Source organism: Geospiza fortis, unplaced genomic scaffold (genome assembly GCF_000277835.1).
Source record: "Geospiza fortis unplaced genomic scaffold, GeoFor_1.0 scaffold603, whole genome shotgun sequence".
Lineage (NCBI taxonomy): Eukaryota > Metazoa > Chordata > Aves > Passeriformes > Thraupidae > Geospiza > Geospiza fortis.
The window spans coordinates 262,907-276,474 of NW_005054460.1; the positions used below are offsets into that span (position 1 = coordinate 262,907).

At 40.3% G+C, this 13,568-nt stretch overlaps 1 protein-coding gene across 1 annotated transcript; it reads right to left on the bottom strand.

Moving 5' to 3' along the window:
• Positions 1-1,665: 1,665 nt before the first annotated feature.
• On the bottom strand, positions 1,666-11,138 carry KLHL31 (kelch like family member 31). The gene is made up of 3 exons (XM_005427907.2): positions 10,933-11,138; positions 7,341-8,544; positions 1,666-5,531 (listed from the first exon to the last, which is right to left on the bottom strand). Exons 2-3 carry the CDS (start codon positions 8,510-8,512, stop codon positions 4,799-4,801), a joined length of 1,905 nt encoding a protein of 634 aa, XP_005427964.1. The 5' UTR covers positions 8,513-8,544; positions 10,933-11,138; the 3' UTR covers positions 1,666-4,798.
• Positions 11,139-13,568: the final 2,430 nt, after the last annotated feature.

Sequence of the window (13,568 nt, forward strand, 5' to 3'; positions counted from 1 at the left end):
TGAGATTTTTATAGATTCACAGTTGAGCTTTTATGTACTGTTCACATCTGTGCATCTTCTTTGGTGCTCTGATAGTCACTCAGTTATGGATAAGAAAAGAGAAACTAAAAGAGACAAGAGATCTTTCTCTTTCAAGAAGAAGCCAAAGTATAAATCTGTGCATTACAATGTGCTTATACTCATTACAATGAGTACTTATACAAAGCAAATCTTTGACAAAAGAGAGGATTCATTGTCAAAAGTCAAGAACCTATAGTAGGACTACTGGTTCCAATTGCATTCTCTGAGCAGGTGAATTCAGACTTTGAAAAAATCTCCCAGCTTGGCTAAACAGTCAAAACGTACTGAAAATTCAGTTCAACTGAGAATTGAAGTTACAGACAATTGAAAATTGATCTTTGCTTTTCATCAGAAAGATGATGAAAATCTCAGTAATGGAACATAAGCAAAGCTGCTTATGGAAAGGGATGTGTTGAAGTAGGTGCTTCTTTCCAGCACATTTTTCTTAAACATCCTTGAGGACTCGGAACAAAATCTTGACTAGAGCACCTCCCATCCTGTGTGTTGTACAAAAAAAACCTTTGGAGTATACATAGGATTTCATTGAACAGCCATTCCCAGGAAATATTATCCTCACAGGGTAATTCAGCTCAAAAAATGCCATGTGCTGGTATGGTAAGTGAATGGTGATGTTGAGGATCAGTCTAACACCCTTATGTTTGCTTTAATTAGACATTGATGTTTGCCTGCTCATGGATTTAGTTCTTATATTTTATTTTTCCAAATATAAAACCTTGAGAGTAACTTCTGTAGCAGAAGTCCCTCTGAATGCAAGAAGGTATGCATGCTCATACAACTATTTGTGTGACTGCTGGATTTGCAACTAGAATTATCAAGCCCAGCTGCTAAGGAAAAACTGTTCCTAAACCCAGATGATTAGGTAAGAGTTAAAACTGTGAGATAAACTAATCTAGGTTTCAGGATAATATAAACGTTCTTACTCAGTCATTTCATTCATTGCATCCTTTTTTCCTGCAAGAACTACCATTTAAAAATCTCAACACAAAGCACTTTTTGATACCTCACTGAGCTTGGTCGATGCTAATTTTGCCTACTTCCCTCTTTGAAGGATTCAAGTTTACTGGACTCTTGACTGATCCACAGATGATCTTGCAGGTTAACTTCAAGAAGAGATTAAATGATTATGATCTAGTCTTGATTAAGAACTAAACACAATATCTTCCTTTCAACACAACTTTCCAACAGTAAGTTCCTCCCTCACAATCCCTAACACACTCTCCCATACAACTAACAGTCAGGAATAAACAAGAAAACAAACCCTTGCAAACTGCTTCTCTCACAGACTGAGAAAGGCACTTTCTCAGATCTGAATTTGAAGCACAGCTATTTGAAGTACAAAATGCATGGGCATTTTATACAGAATTTTGAGGATAACAGCTTACATTAATTTGTTTTGTTTGGGTTTTCTTTTCCTACTACTAATATAGCATTAAAGAAGATCCCTAGTGCTTTAACAGTCTGCATCTCATACAGTTGGAAGTCCTCTGCTCTACTTAATATTACCACATACAGTACTTCCTTGCACTTTAAAACTTCTTTTTGGTACACACAGTATTTCAAGTTCAACTGAGATGTCATTATTAAACATGTAGAGATTGAATATATGGTACCAGACAATGAAAGAACACCATCCCATAAAACAGAACATAAAAGTAATTTTCACAGTTCTAACAAAAGAAGGTCACACATAAAATGTCACAAACAGCTCAGTGCATAGCATGATTCAACATAATATTAAGTCCAGCTAATAGTGTCACATATTAAGGGCCAAATCCTGGCTCAATGTGCAGTTGAAGCCTAAACAGATGTTTAGAGAAAATAACGTAAAGCCAAACTGTAGTGTTCTATTGGTAACAATACAATTTGTTAATCTACCTAAGATTTTTGGCCTGAAGTATGTACCTAACTTGTGCTACAGAAGGAACACATGGCCAGTGGTATTTGGCTCCTGTCCTAGGACATGTCTTCACAGATTTGTCATGGGCAAGGGCACTGGAGGCAGAGCAGCAGTCTTCCTTCTGGGTATGACACTTTAATCTACTGTTCTGCCAGAATTTGGCCAAGAGTTCAAAATCCTGTACATCTTATTCAGCAGTCCCACTGAAGTCAATGGAACCTTTTTTGTGAGTAAGATGAAAAGGATTTGGCCCCCAAAGTTTTTAACCCTTTAAGTAGTAAGAGAGAAGTTTCATTGCACTTAGCCCATCATTCATAAATAATTTACTACTCAAAAACAAGATGGTTGTTGATGTACACGAAGTGCTAGATCATAAACAGGAAAGCATGCAGCAATGTCTGACTATTCATGGCATTTTGGAACTGAATTCCTAAAGGGAAAAAGAGACACTTGCATATGGCAATTCCATCCAATATCTGTTTGAGGCCATAACAGTTGTAAATACAGCCTTATGGGTACATTATAAATACTAAATAACTACACCATGAGTACAGTTATAATTGAATTTGTACAAGTGTCTTCATTGCACTGAATGGATTAAAAAAATTACAAAAGAATACTGGAATAGATGGTTATTTCTAAAGAACTTCCTAAATGCATTCATATGGAACACATGCTTATGCCTTGGGAAAATAGAAAATTTTTCTCTCCTTCAGGAAAAGCTTTTGGTGACTGGAATGGGCAAGAACAGAATTTTCATACTTAAAGTAAGAGTACTCTGTTACACTGTTCCATGTTTGTTATTATTTGAATGACACAGAGTAGAGAACAACTATATGCCAATTAAATGAATCAAAATTATATGACAGTGCTACTCCGACCACAAGTCATTGGTGGCAGTATATTCTAATAATATGCAGTACTCAAAATTACAATTTCAAACTTAAAATTGTGTATTCAGGATGCAAAGATGAACCCTAAGTTAGAACTGGAAAACAGGACCAAGTACCATGGAGTTTAATCCCAACTGACAGAGTGAATTACTTCATCTCTAATACCATGTCATGCTCATGCTGATCCTCAATATGCAGCTTTAACAAAGCTACAAAGAGCTTGGGTCCTGAAAATGCTTGTCTCAACAATATCTGCACTGACAGACAATTTTATAGTGTTCCCTTTTTGCAAATGAGATAAAAATTTGTCTGCCTTATAAGCGTTGCTAAGAACATGGCTTCTCATTGGCACTGAAGCCTGGAGCTGTCAGTGATAATCTGAGGAAACTGAATGTGAAGCCTCCATGAATAGGTTAAGGTGAGTACCCTTCTGGTTATAATAAGTAATTTTAATTCCTTGTATTCTGTCTTTCCTCCCCAAAAGAAGGATGCAGACATTTCATGCTGATGTAGACATCTTGTGCAGACAGCAGTCCTTTGATATCAAATCTTCACGGGAATGATGGGCTGCATATCCCTTTGGCTATGGGAATAGGATTAGGTTTCATGCTTAATTCCCTCACCTCATGCTGAAATCAGGAAGAAAAGTTCTTGGAGGCAAACTAAGTTGAGTGAAGACTCCTGGGAAAACTTCAACACGAAGAGCATTCGTCTAGCCTTTGGAATAATATGAATGAAATCTCCCTAGGAAGGGCTCTAATGGAGGCTTCAGAAGGAGATGCATTATGTCACCCAGAAGGTTACTTTGGGTGTTGTTGTGCCTACATCTGGCAAGAAAGATGTTAAGGTATCTCTATATTTCTGCTAAGGGAGTTTTCCCATGATTTCCTCTTTTCCCACACAAATTCTAAACGGCAGATCCTGAAGTCTTTATTCCATCTTTGTTCCTCATTCCACTGGTTATTTGCTGGGGTAATGTAAGGGAGTTTGGTCTGTGCATCTTCCCCATGTTCAGATGCCATTAGCCCTTGGTGTCTCCTAGCATGAACTCAGCTTCCAGATTTTTCCACCTGGAATGAGAGGGATGTCTCCCTGGCATGAGGAGGAGGATGAGGTGATGTTGCCTGGTGTACATGGAGGTCAGGAGAGCCACCCAGCACCCAAAGTAGCCCCTTGGGGCTGGCCCACAGTGCTTATGGGAGCTAAAGTATTTTGTGGATTCAGATCTTGAAAGCCATGTCACAGCATTTGATACAGGAATTTAAGGGTTTCATGGCAGAATATGAGGAACTCTTTCTACCTTCTGAAGGAGAAAATGCTTTGAGAAGTTTTTGTGAATACCACTGCGCAAAAGGAAAGGTGTGCACATGCTATGTGTGGTATTTTTGGTTTGCCTTTTTTCCCCTTCTGTTTGTGAAAACAGAAAATGCTTAGAAAACAACAAAACTGATCAATATTATGATGACATGGCACATTGCTGATTTATATTGAGATTTATTACTAGTCATATTTCACTTTCATTTTGGGTTCTGAAAGTGTTTAAAAATTACTGTTAAAAAAACCTCATAACAATCTTCTGAAGCAAGTTTATCTCAATTTTACAGGTAAGGAAACCAAGGCATAAAGAAATTAAATGATTTGCCACAGATGGTATTGTAAGTCAGTGGCAAAGTCAGGAAGAGAATTAAATTCTCTGGTTATGGGTTAACTCTCTTTTCCTGCTAAGAAAATTGACCTTATCCCTAATGTGCTGTTTCATGCCACCTGTACTAAAGTTCACGAAAACTGGCCAGTTTGCACTGTTACAAAGCACATTTGCAAAGCCAATGATTTTTTTTTTCTATATAAGCACAAAAATTCTACTTAAAGGGTTAATTATATTGCCGTGCTGGTAAACATTTTTACTTATTGCTGGTTAGACCTGTCTTTAGATACTGACTGGGACAGAAGAGACTGAGCTGGCCCTGGACTCCCTCGTCTTGGTGTTGGGCATGGATATAGTACAACAAGATACGCCCACAGTGGCCTCAGGCAGCTCATCTTCCTCTGTCCATTCATTGAGATCTGGGTTATAGCACTGAATGCATTTCTTGTACTTTTTCTCTATTTCATTCCAGCCACCCACTAAGTAAATTTTCCCGTTGAGAGTGGAGGCGCCAGCCGTGCTAACTCCGGTTTGAAGCGGCGCCACGTAATTCCACTGGCCCGTGTACGGGCTGTACCGCTCCACAGGGAGAACATCAACCCTCTCTGCTCGCCCCCCCAGCTGAGACCCACCCATGACATAGACCCTCTCCAGAAGGGACACTGCACAGTGCCAGCCCCTCGGGGTGCTGAGGCTGGCCTTGTCCTGCCAGCTATCTTTGCTGGGGTCGTACATGCACACCGAGCGAGAGTAAGCGTTATTGATGTAACCTCCCGTGACCAGGATCTGGCCATCCACCACGGCGCTGGCGTGGCAGCACCGCGGCACCTCCAGCGGGGCCTTCATCTGCCACTGGTTAGTTGCAGGCACGTAGCACTCGACAGAGGAGAGGCAGCCCTCGGAGTTGCGGCCTCCCACCGCGAAGAGGAGCCCACTGAAGACATTCAGGCTGAAGTGGGTGCGCCGCTGATTCATGTTCGCCAAGTGAATCCAGCTATTGAAACGAGGGTCATATCTGAAAGGATTCAGAAAAGAAGGTAAGTCTTACTTAGTGCTCTGCTAAATTATACAGGACTCCTATGCCACTGCTGCAAGAGCAAAGTTGATAGAATTTTAGTTAGTTATTTAGCCTATTAAAAGTCAGCATAATGAAACTGGTATTCCTGATTAAATTTAAAAATAAATTTAGCTTTTGATTGGAGAAAAAAATATTTTTGTATCATTCAAACCTGGTATTATTTTAAAGAAGTAAATCTGATTCTTCTGTAATGTGATTTTGTACAATAATCTCATTAGAATACTAGGAAGAGATAATTTCAAGATGCAACAGAAATTTTAGAAGTTGTTTTGCAATTTACACCCACAGCAAAGATGTCTAAAGTTACTCAGAGAGTTTTTAAAAACTTTAGGTTGTGATTTATACTTGCACCCTCTTCACGCTTTCTAAATGGTGAGTATGCTTTCCTTGCCACTCCAATGGAGTAAGTTTTATGTGGAAAGAGCATCTGTGCTTTCTAACACCTTTGCTATCTGAAATAACATTCTTTGTCCTTGGCATTTAAATGACCTACTTTGAAATAAGAAATGGCAAATTATGACTCCTGAAGATGCTACGTGAAGTACATTAGTGGACCCACACACTTCTGTTGCATGCTAAGGGGACCAGAGAACCACATGAGAAAAGGACCATGAGAAAGCAAATACTAATTGTCATTCAGCATTCAGCATTGTCATCTGCAAGTCCGCAGACATACTGATGTGACTTGACATGCTCAAGGTTAAAGGCACAACGAGGATTCCCCCACCTCCTCCCTGCAACCAAGGTCAGCACTGAGGACACAACTCCTTGTGACAGTGTGAGGCATAGCTTAAGGGCAGAAGGTCAAGAGGGCAGATATTTTTCTGACGAAGTAGATTACGCAATAAAATTGATTTAGAGAATGTTCCTCATTCATTAACTCCTGGTGTCCTCAGGAGAAGCAGACTGTTCCTTCTGTGAGCAGAAAAGGAAGCACTGGTAGGACTGTGGCTGTGTAATGCCATTGCATGTCCATAGTCTGTTAGTAGATAAAAGGCAGATAAAATTTTTCCCACCTCCAGCCTTTGCTTCAAGCTGCTGTGCACTGCCAGCCTTTAGGCTGAACTATTTAAAAACTACTACTGCCCATGTGACATTGCATGTTAGTGTATGCACTCTTCTGACCTTGCTATCACCAGTGCAGTCTTGGATGACTACAGACAGGAACTGCAAAATTTTAGAAGCAAGGTATTATTTGGGGTACACTGTAAAAGACAGCCTTCAAGCAATGGTACCATTGTTTTTAAACTCCTGAAAATAATAATAATAATAATAATAATAATAATAATAATAATAATAATAGTAATAAAGACTATATGAAATTCAATACAAAAGCTGTTGAAAATATGGTGAATGAACAGAAAGTGAAGGCTATATCTAAAAGGTGTTTTTCCAAATTTTCTGTGAGGCATCAAAAGATTTCAAAAATTTGAGAAGTCTTCTTAGATCATCCCATGACTTCCTATTTATGTTCCTATCTACTTCCTTCACTTGGAATAAGTTTTCTTCAGTTCTTCCTCACTTCTCAGTGTGCATGTGTAACCATGGTGAAATTTTTTGCATAACTTCAGTTGTATATTTCTGTTCATTCAAAGTTTAATAGAGAATAGCATCTATACCTCCCCTACATTGTCCCCTTTTTCTTTATCCAAGTGGTTCATGTTGCATGACACAAGCCAGCTTAGTCAATCTACGTGCCTTCTGTGGAACAGATACCTACATCCCTTTTAAAGAAATAGCAGTTACCTGCAGAAATTGCTGACTGCATGCTTGGCTTGGTTCCTGGCATCATTCTGGTCTTCCCCACCAGCCACATAGAGAAATCCATCCATCACTGTGACACACTGATTAAAACTTTTAGCAGGCATTTCACTTAGCTTCTTCCATCCATTTTCAGGATCTCTGTATAAGATGTCTCTGCTAAGAGACTTTTCTGTTAAAGCAGGGCGTCCCCCAACAGTAACTAAGACTCTGAAACCTCCACGGATCCTTGTTCTTCTGGACTGAAGTGTATTCTGGTGATAGGGAAGCAAGTGATAGTTCATGGCATCCACTAGGAGCTTGTGGCAGTCTGCATCTTGCATCATTCTTGGCACAGTTTGAACATAATTGACAAGGTCTTGGGCTGAGATGGTACCAAAACGGATGTTACTTAAGAGGCTGGCAGCAAACTTTACTCTTTTTTGGTCAAATTCCAGCCATTTTATTGCAATCTGGAATGCAACAACTTCAGAAGGCAACTGTAAGTCATCATCTGCAAGAAGTTCATTAATCTGATCAAAAGTAAGTTTTAGGAACTGATCAGTTTCTGAAAATTCAATGAAGTTGTCTCTAATAAATTTGTGCGCTGCTTCCTTGGTTGTTTTTAGTCCGTATGTTTCTGCAATATTGGCAATGTACATACAGTTCTCAACACTGATTTCTTGGACTAGAAAATCACAGCACATCTTCGTAAGGGTGTGAATCTGTAGATAAATTGCTGTGGAAATAATACTACCTATTGTGTAAAGTGAAAGAGTAAGTTTTCCAGTGTAAGCATAGGTGATAACAGTAGCTAGACCCACTGGGGACACATCATTGAGGTCCACTCTTTGAGTGGATGGATCTTTCTTTAAGATGTTGTGAAAGTATTCACTGCTTGAAGCCATCACTACCTTATGAACATTGAAAGATTTGGTTTTGGTACTGATAGTCAAGTCACAAAGGAAATTTTCTTGTCTCATTTTGCTTAGACCTTCCAAGAGGTTTGGGCAGTATGATGGGTCAGAAACCTCAGATGAGATGCAGCTGAAACCATTTCCTCCTTCCAAGAGTCCATTCAAGCCATGTAGTTTACTGAGCGGGCTATCTTCCACAATGATAGTTGTTTCGTTGATATCTGCTTTGTTCTTTTTCACATTCTTCTTCTTAGGGGCCATGACTGCAATGAAATATTACAGCCAAGCACTTGCTAAAAATAAAATTAAACACCACAGTTGTGAAATTTAATAGCTAAGTGACTATGCAACAAATCTAACCTTTGTCAACACGTATAATGCCAAACACACAGGATAACCTGTCTTCCTAAGTTCTAGGTTGCAGAATGGCTGCTTATTAATAACAATCAATACTCCAACTGTGAAAAATATACCTACAAGTAATTCAGTAACTCCTTTTTGTTTTAAATAACAAGATCATAAATTAACATTCACCTATTATCACCACATTGAGAGAATTAAATTCTCTAAATGGGTTTCCCAGAGTTTGTCATTAGAGAATGGCAAATCCATTCTCTAAATGGGTTTGCCAAATTTTACATTCTGGCAAACCCATTTAGAGAATTTAACTTTATATAATAAAGTTATATATTTATTTAGAATTTAACTTTATATAACAAATTTATATATTTATTTAAATTAGACAGGTTCTAGACCTGAATTCATTAGCCTGAAGCATAGGAAAAATATGGGCCCCCAAATTTGTTCATCCTTACTCCAGAGCTACAGACTTACAGGTGAGTTCAGAACTTGAGCAGGAAATACTAAGACTGGGAAAAATTCTTTAAGAAACAAAAGCCAGATGAGACATAAAGAGAAAGAGGATATCAATAGGATGTCACATTGATTTTAGATTTAGGTCCTGCTCGAAACTGCTTCCAGGTTTTTGTAACTTTTGGTTTTATAGACTGATAGTGTTCTATTTCCTGTGTCAGATGTGCAAATACTTTCTGCTCATAGCATAGTTGGATCGCTTTTCAGTATCAGCAATTTGAAATCCATAATCACACTTCTAGGATTTTGTGGAGATTGAGGGAGAAGATGTCTAACTTCTATTTGAAAAGATGTCACACAAACTCTATCAGGATGTGTTATTTTAAACAAGTTCTGCATATGGGAAGGTAAGAATCAGTCCCATTGTTATGTAAGAACACATATTTAAATTATATATATCACCTCTAGGCAAGCTCTCAATGAAATAAAGAGCCACTTTTTTGTCAGATGCAATGTGAGACAGCCCCTAGTAACAAAGGAGTTACTTTGAAAAAATATATGTATGCGCAAATATACTCGAAGGAAAGCACTGATCTTCAATAACACAATTTAAACAGAATTGTGGAGATCAGCATTCAAATAGATTCAAACACACAATTTATCTCCAGTGTTGATTTTAAAACAATTTACACATGATCCTTGCAGTCATAAAAACTTGAACATGAAAAAATGATGCTAATTAATTATAAATCAAATGACTGGTTTATTGTAGACAATTAAATCAAAAAACTTCAGTAATATTTCAATCTCAGAATTTCAGCACACCACTTCTTCCTTAAGGACAGAGCGTGTAACAAAATGGTAATTTAATTATAGAAAGGAAAGGTTGCTGCCTGTGAGCACCAGCAGTTTCTTGCTGCTGCTGCTGCTGCTGCTGCTGGGTGACAGCCATGTGCAGAGCAGGCGAGGGAGAGGGCCATGTGTGCCCGGAGTGTCAGTGTCAGCCTGTGCTGACGTGAGCTGCGATCCCCGATATGCCACTGTGCCAGCGCAGGGGTCAGCTGCTGCCCGGCTCCCCCGCTCTGGCTGCATTCCAGGGCTGCATCTGTTGAGACCTATCAGAGTCACCTCCCAGAATAGCAACATCTCAGCAGCTTGCCATTTTAAGACAGGTTCAGTTGAAGGTATAGCTGGTGTTTTAGCATACTTGGCTGTTTAACACAACTTTTGTTGCAAAAACCCTATGATGTTGCAAGTGTCGCATATATTTGTTGGCATGAAAAAGAAGGAAAACAAAACTTTTGGATAACTTTGTACGTTACACACATAGTTATAGCTTTGCATATTAATAGTCACAATTTTAAAGTTGGTGAGGGCATATTCTTTCGGCAGACTTATCTGTTGTTCTAAGTATTTTTAGAGACTTGTAACTTAAAATTTTTAATACATGTAGCACTTAATGTTTATTGTCTCATTGCATCATTGCAGAGCTCATTTAAATACAACACTTTAAGCTCTCTGTTCAAAAATGTTCGCTAATGTTCCAAAGTTTTTTCCTGAGAAACGCTTTTTCATCAGCAGAAATTTCACAAGGTAGCTTAGTGCACAAGCACTGTAAGTGACAGGACATGCAAACCCTACTGAAACAAATCAAACAATCCTATAAAACCAAGTTACTGAACTTTGAAAACACTGAGCGATTTGGTTTTCTATGATTGTTTGCTTTCACCTACTTTATTTTAGCTTAAGTACCAGTCATGCCAAAGGACACTTGGGGTCCCAAAACAATGCATTATACCAACCAGCCTCCCCCCTGCTTTAAAATGCCACCTTCTAAAAACTATCAAAGTGAGGAGTTAAAAACTTACCCTCCTCAGAAAGATACCGTTCCAGAGCTGTCCGTGAAAATGCCTCTTCCTTGGAAAACGTGAACACGAAAAGAGAGGAATTGTGGGGAAAAAAGAGTGAGAAAGATCAGAGGCCACTTAAGTCCCAGCTCACTGGTTTTCAGTGAGGCACTTGGCTCTCACAGTGAGCAAGAGAGACCGGAGCCTGTGCTCGGGCGCTCTTTACAATGACCCCTCCTCTCCATGCCTTTCTCCCTGCCTCTGCCCAGCCACAGGAGCTCAGCTTCCCTGGGCTGCCTGGCCACTAGAAATCTGGAGGACAAGCCTGGATCCTGCAAATGCACAGGTACATGGGAGGAAAGGGAGGAAAAGGTGAAGATAACTACAGCAGGTAATAACTGCCTCAGGTAAGTGTAGGGTGAACCACTGGGTACCCCAGCTCCCAGCTGGGAGCCCGGGGGAAAGCCCTATGGTTAAGGAAGGGCACAGATTTAGACTGGACATAAGGAAGACACTTTTTGATGAGAGTGGTGAGGCACTGGAACAGGATGCGCAGAGAAGCTGTGGATGCCCCATTCCTGGAAGTGTTCAAGGCCAGGCTGGACAGAACTTTAGTCTAGCAGAAGATGTCCCATGGCAGGGGGGTTGGAGCTACATGGTCTTTGAGGGTCCCAACAAAACCCATTCTATGATTATTATTATTCTATGAACTAAAATAACACACAGAAAACACCATGAAAATTCTGGCACTTTACACTTTCTTAGATTTTCCATGCTTAACTCCAGGCAGAGGAAAGGAGACCAGCTGATGGGGATTCAGTCATGTTCTGTTTTGTGGAGTTAGGTCACTGCTTCCATAAAGACCTGCCACAGCTTTCAAAGATTATGTCTCACATCCTGATATATTTTCAGAGATGTGAACTTTGATCTTCTGTCTCTCATGTGTGTATCCTGACTTGGGGCTTATACCATACACTGGAATAATTTATCTCTGCATCCTTGCCAGGCAACCTCAGGAATAATATAAAGCCAAACCTCCACATCCCAGGAGAATTTCATCCCATGGGAGAGATAAAAAGAGTGCAAGTGTCTGCATGGGAGGGGAAGAGTACTGGGGGAAGTGGAAGTCTGAGAACAGGAAGACTTTCTCTTGGCTGTGCTTTGTATAATGCTTAATCATACAGATTTATTTGGCTGCCTTCAGGCTCAGATGGGCTTTTACAACAACCGCTGCAAAGTAACACTTGTCATTTTGAACAAAAGGGCATCACTGTGTGGGTGGAGCTACACCACAAGGTAAGAATGAAAAAACAGAATAGAAATTAGAGTCAGTCAAATGTGTGAAATGAGAGTGGACAAGAGGGACATAAGGCTCAGCCCCCCCAACAGCAACAAGGTAAACAGCTTTCCTTTTGAAAAATAGGCCCACAGCTACAAAAAACTAAGGACAAAGCTTCATTTTCATAAAATCATGGAATATCAGGTTGGAAGGAATACCAAGTATCACCTGGTTCCAACTTTCTTGGCAAAAACATTGTCTTGACCACATGGTCCAGCAGCCTCTTACAAATCTTACAAGTGTCCAGCCATGGGGAATCCACCACTTAGTTCCCTGGGGAAATTATATTCTCATTGTGAAAATTTTTCCTCTTGTGTCAAATCAAAATCTCCTCAGGAGTAATTTGTAGCTATCCCCCATTCACCTTTTCCTTGTGATTTACAGTAAGAAGGGAGTCTCCATCTACTATGTTGTTATGGTTTGACACTGGCCAAATATCAGGCACCCACAGGAGTCACTCACTCACCCTCCCCTGCTACAGCTGGGCAGAGGAGACAAAAATAACAAAGGTTTCATGAGTGAGATAAGGACCAGGAGAAATATTTCAAGGGCAAACCAAGCTCAATTGAAGTTGCAAAGTGAATTACTAACAAAATCAGAGGAGGATAATGAGAAGTAAAATAAGCCCTTAAAACACTGGTCCCCCAGCCCCAGCCCCTCCCTCCTTCCCACTGACAGTGCAGGAAGACAGGTGTGGAGGTTTGGTCAGTTTGTCACTTGAAGTTTTCTTCTGCTGCTCAGGGAGAGAAGTCCTTCCCCTGTGAGGCTGTGGCTTCATATGGGAAACAGTTCTCCATGAGCTTCTCTGCCACGATTCTCGTCCCATGAGCAGCAGTCCTCCCAAAACTGCTGCAATGTGAGTCCCCTCCATGGGCAGACAGTGCTCCCAAAAGTGCTGTGGCGTGGGTCACTCTTCCCTGGGGTGCAGTCCTCCAAGGACAGGCTGCTCCAGCCTGGAAGCAAGGGCTCTCCCTGTCCATTTGGGTCTTCCACTGGATCACAGCCTCCTACAGGCATCCACCCACTCTGGCATGGACACCTCCCCCACAGGCTGCAGGTGGATCACTGCATCCCTGTGGATCCCCACGGGCTGAGGGTGGATTTTCAACTGCACTAATCTGAACGTATGGGGTAATCACACCAGTAATACCTTTAGGAAGAGTGAAATTCCTTATGCAGACAGGAGGTAACTGTGAAAGCATACTGAATTTTAGTGGGAACTGCAGTCTTTTAAAAAAAAGAGATGGAAAAGAAATGTGGGTTTTTTAAAGCTGCTGAATTAATATAAAAACATTGTTAGGAACAAATGCACAGGGCT

Coding starts and splice junctions, on each gene's coding strand:
- KLHL31 (XM_005427907.2), bottom strand. CDS start 8,512: ATGGCCCCTAAGAAGAAGAATGTGAAAAAGAACAAAGCAGATATCAAC. Junction 5,532..7,340: donor GCAGTCAGCAATTTCTGCAG/GTAACTGCTATT, acceptor GAATCCTTTCAG/ATATGACCCTCGTTTCAATA.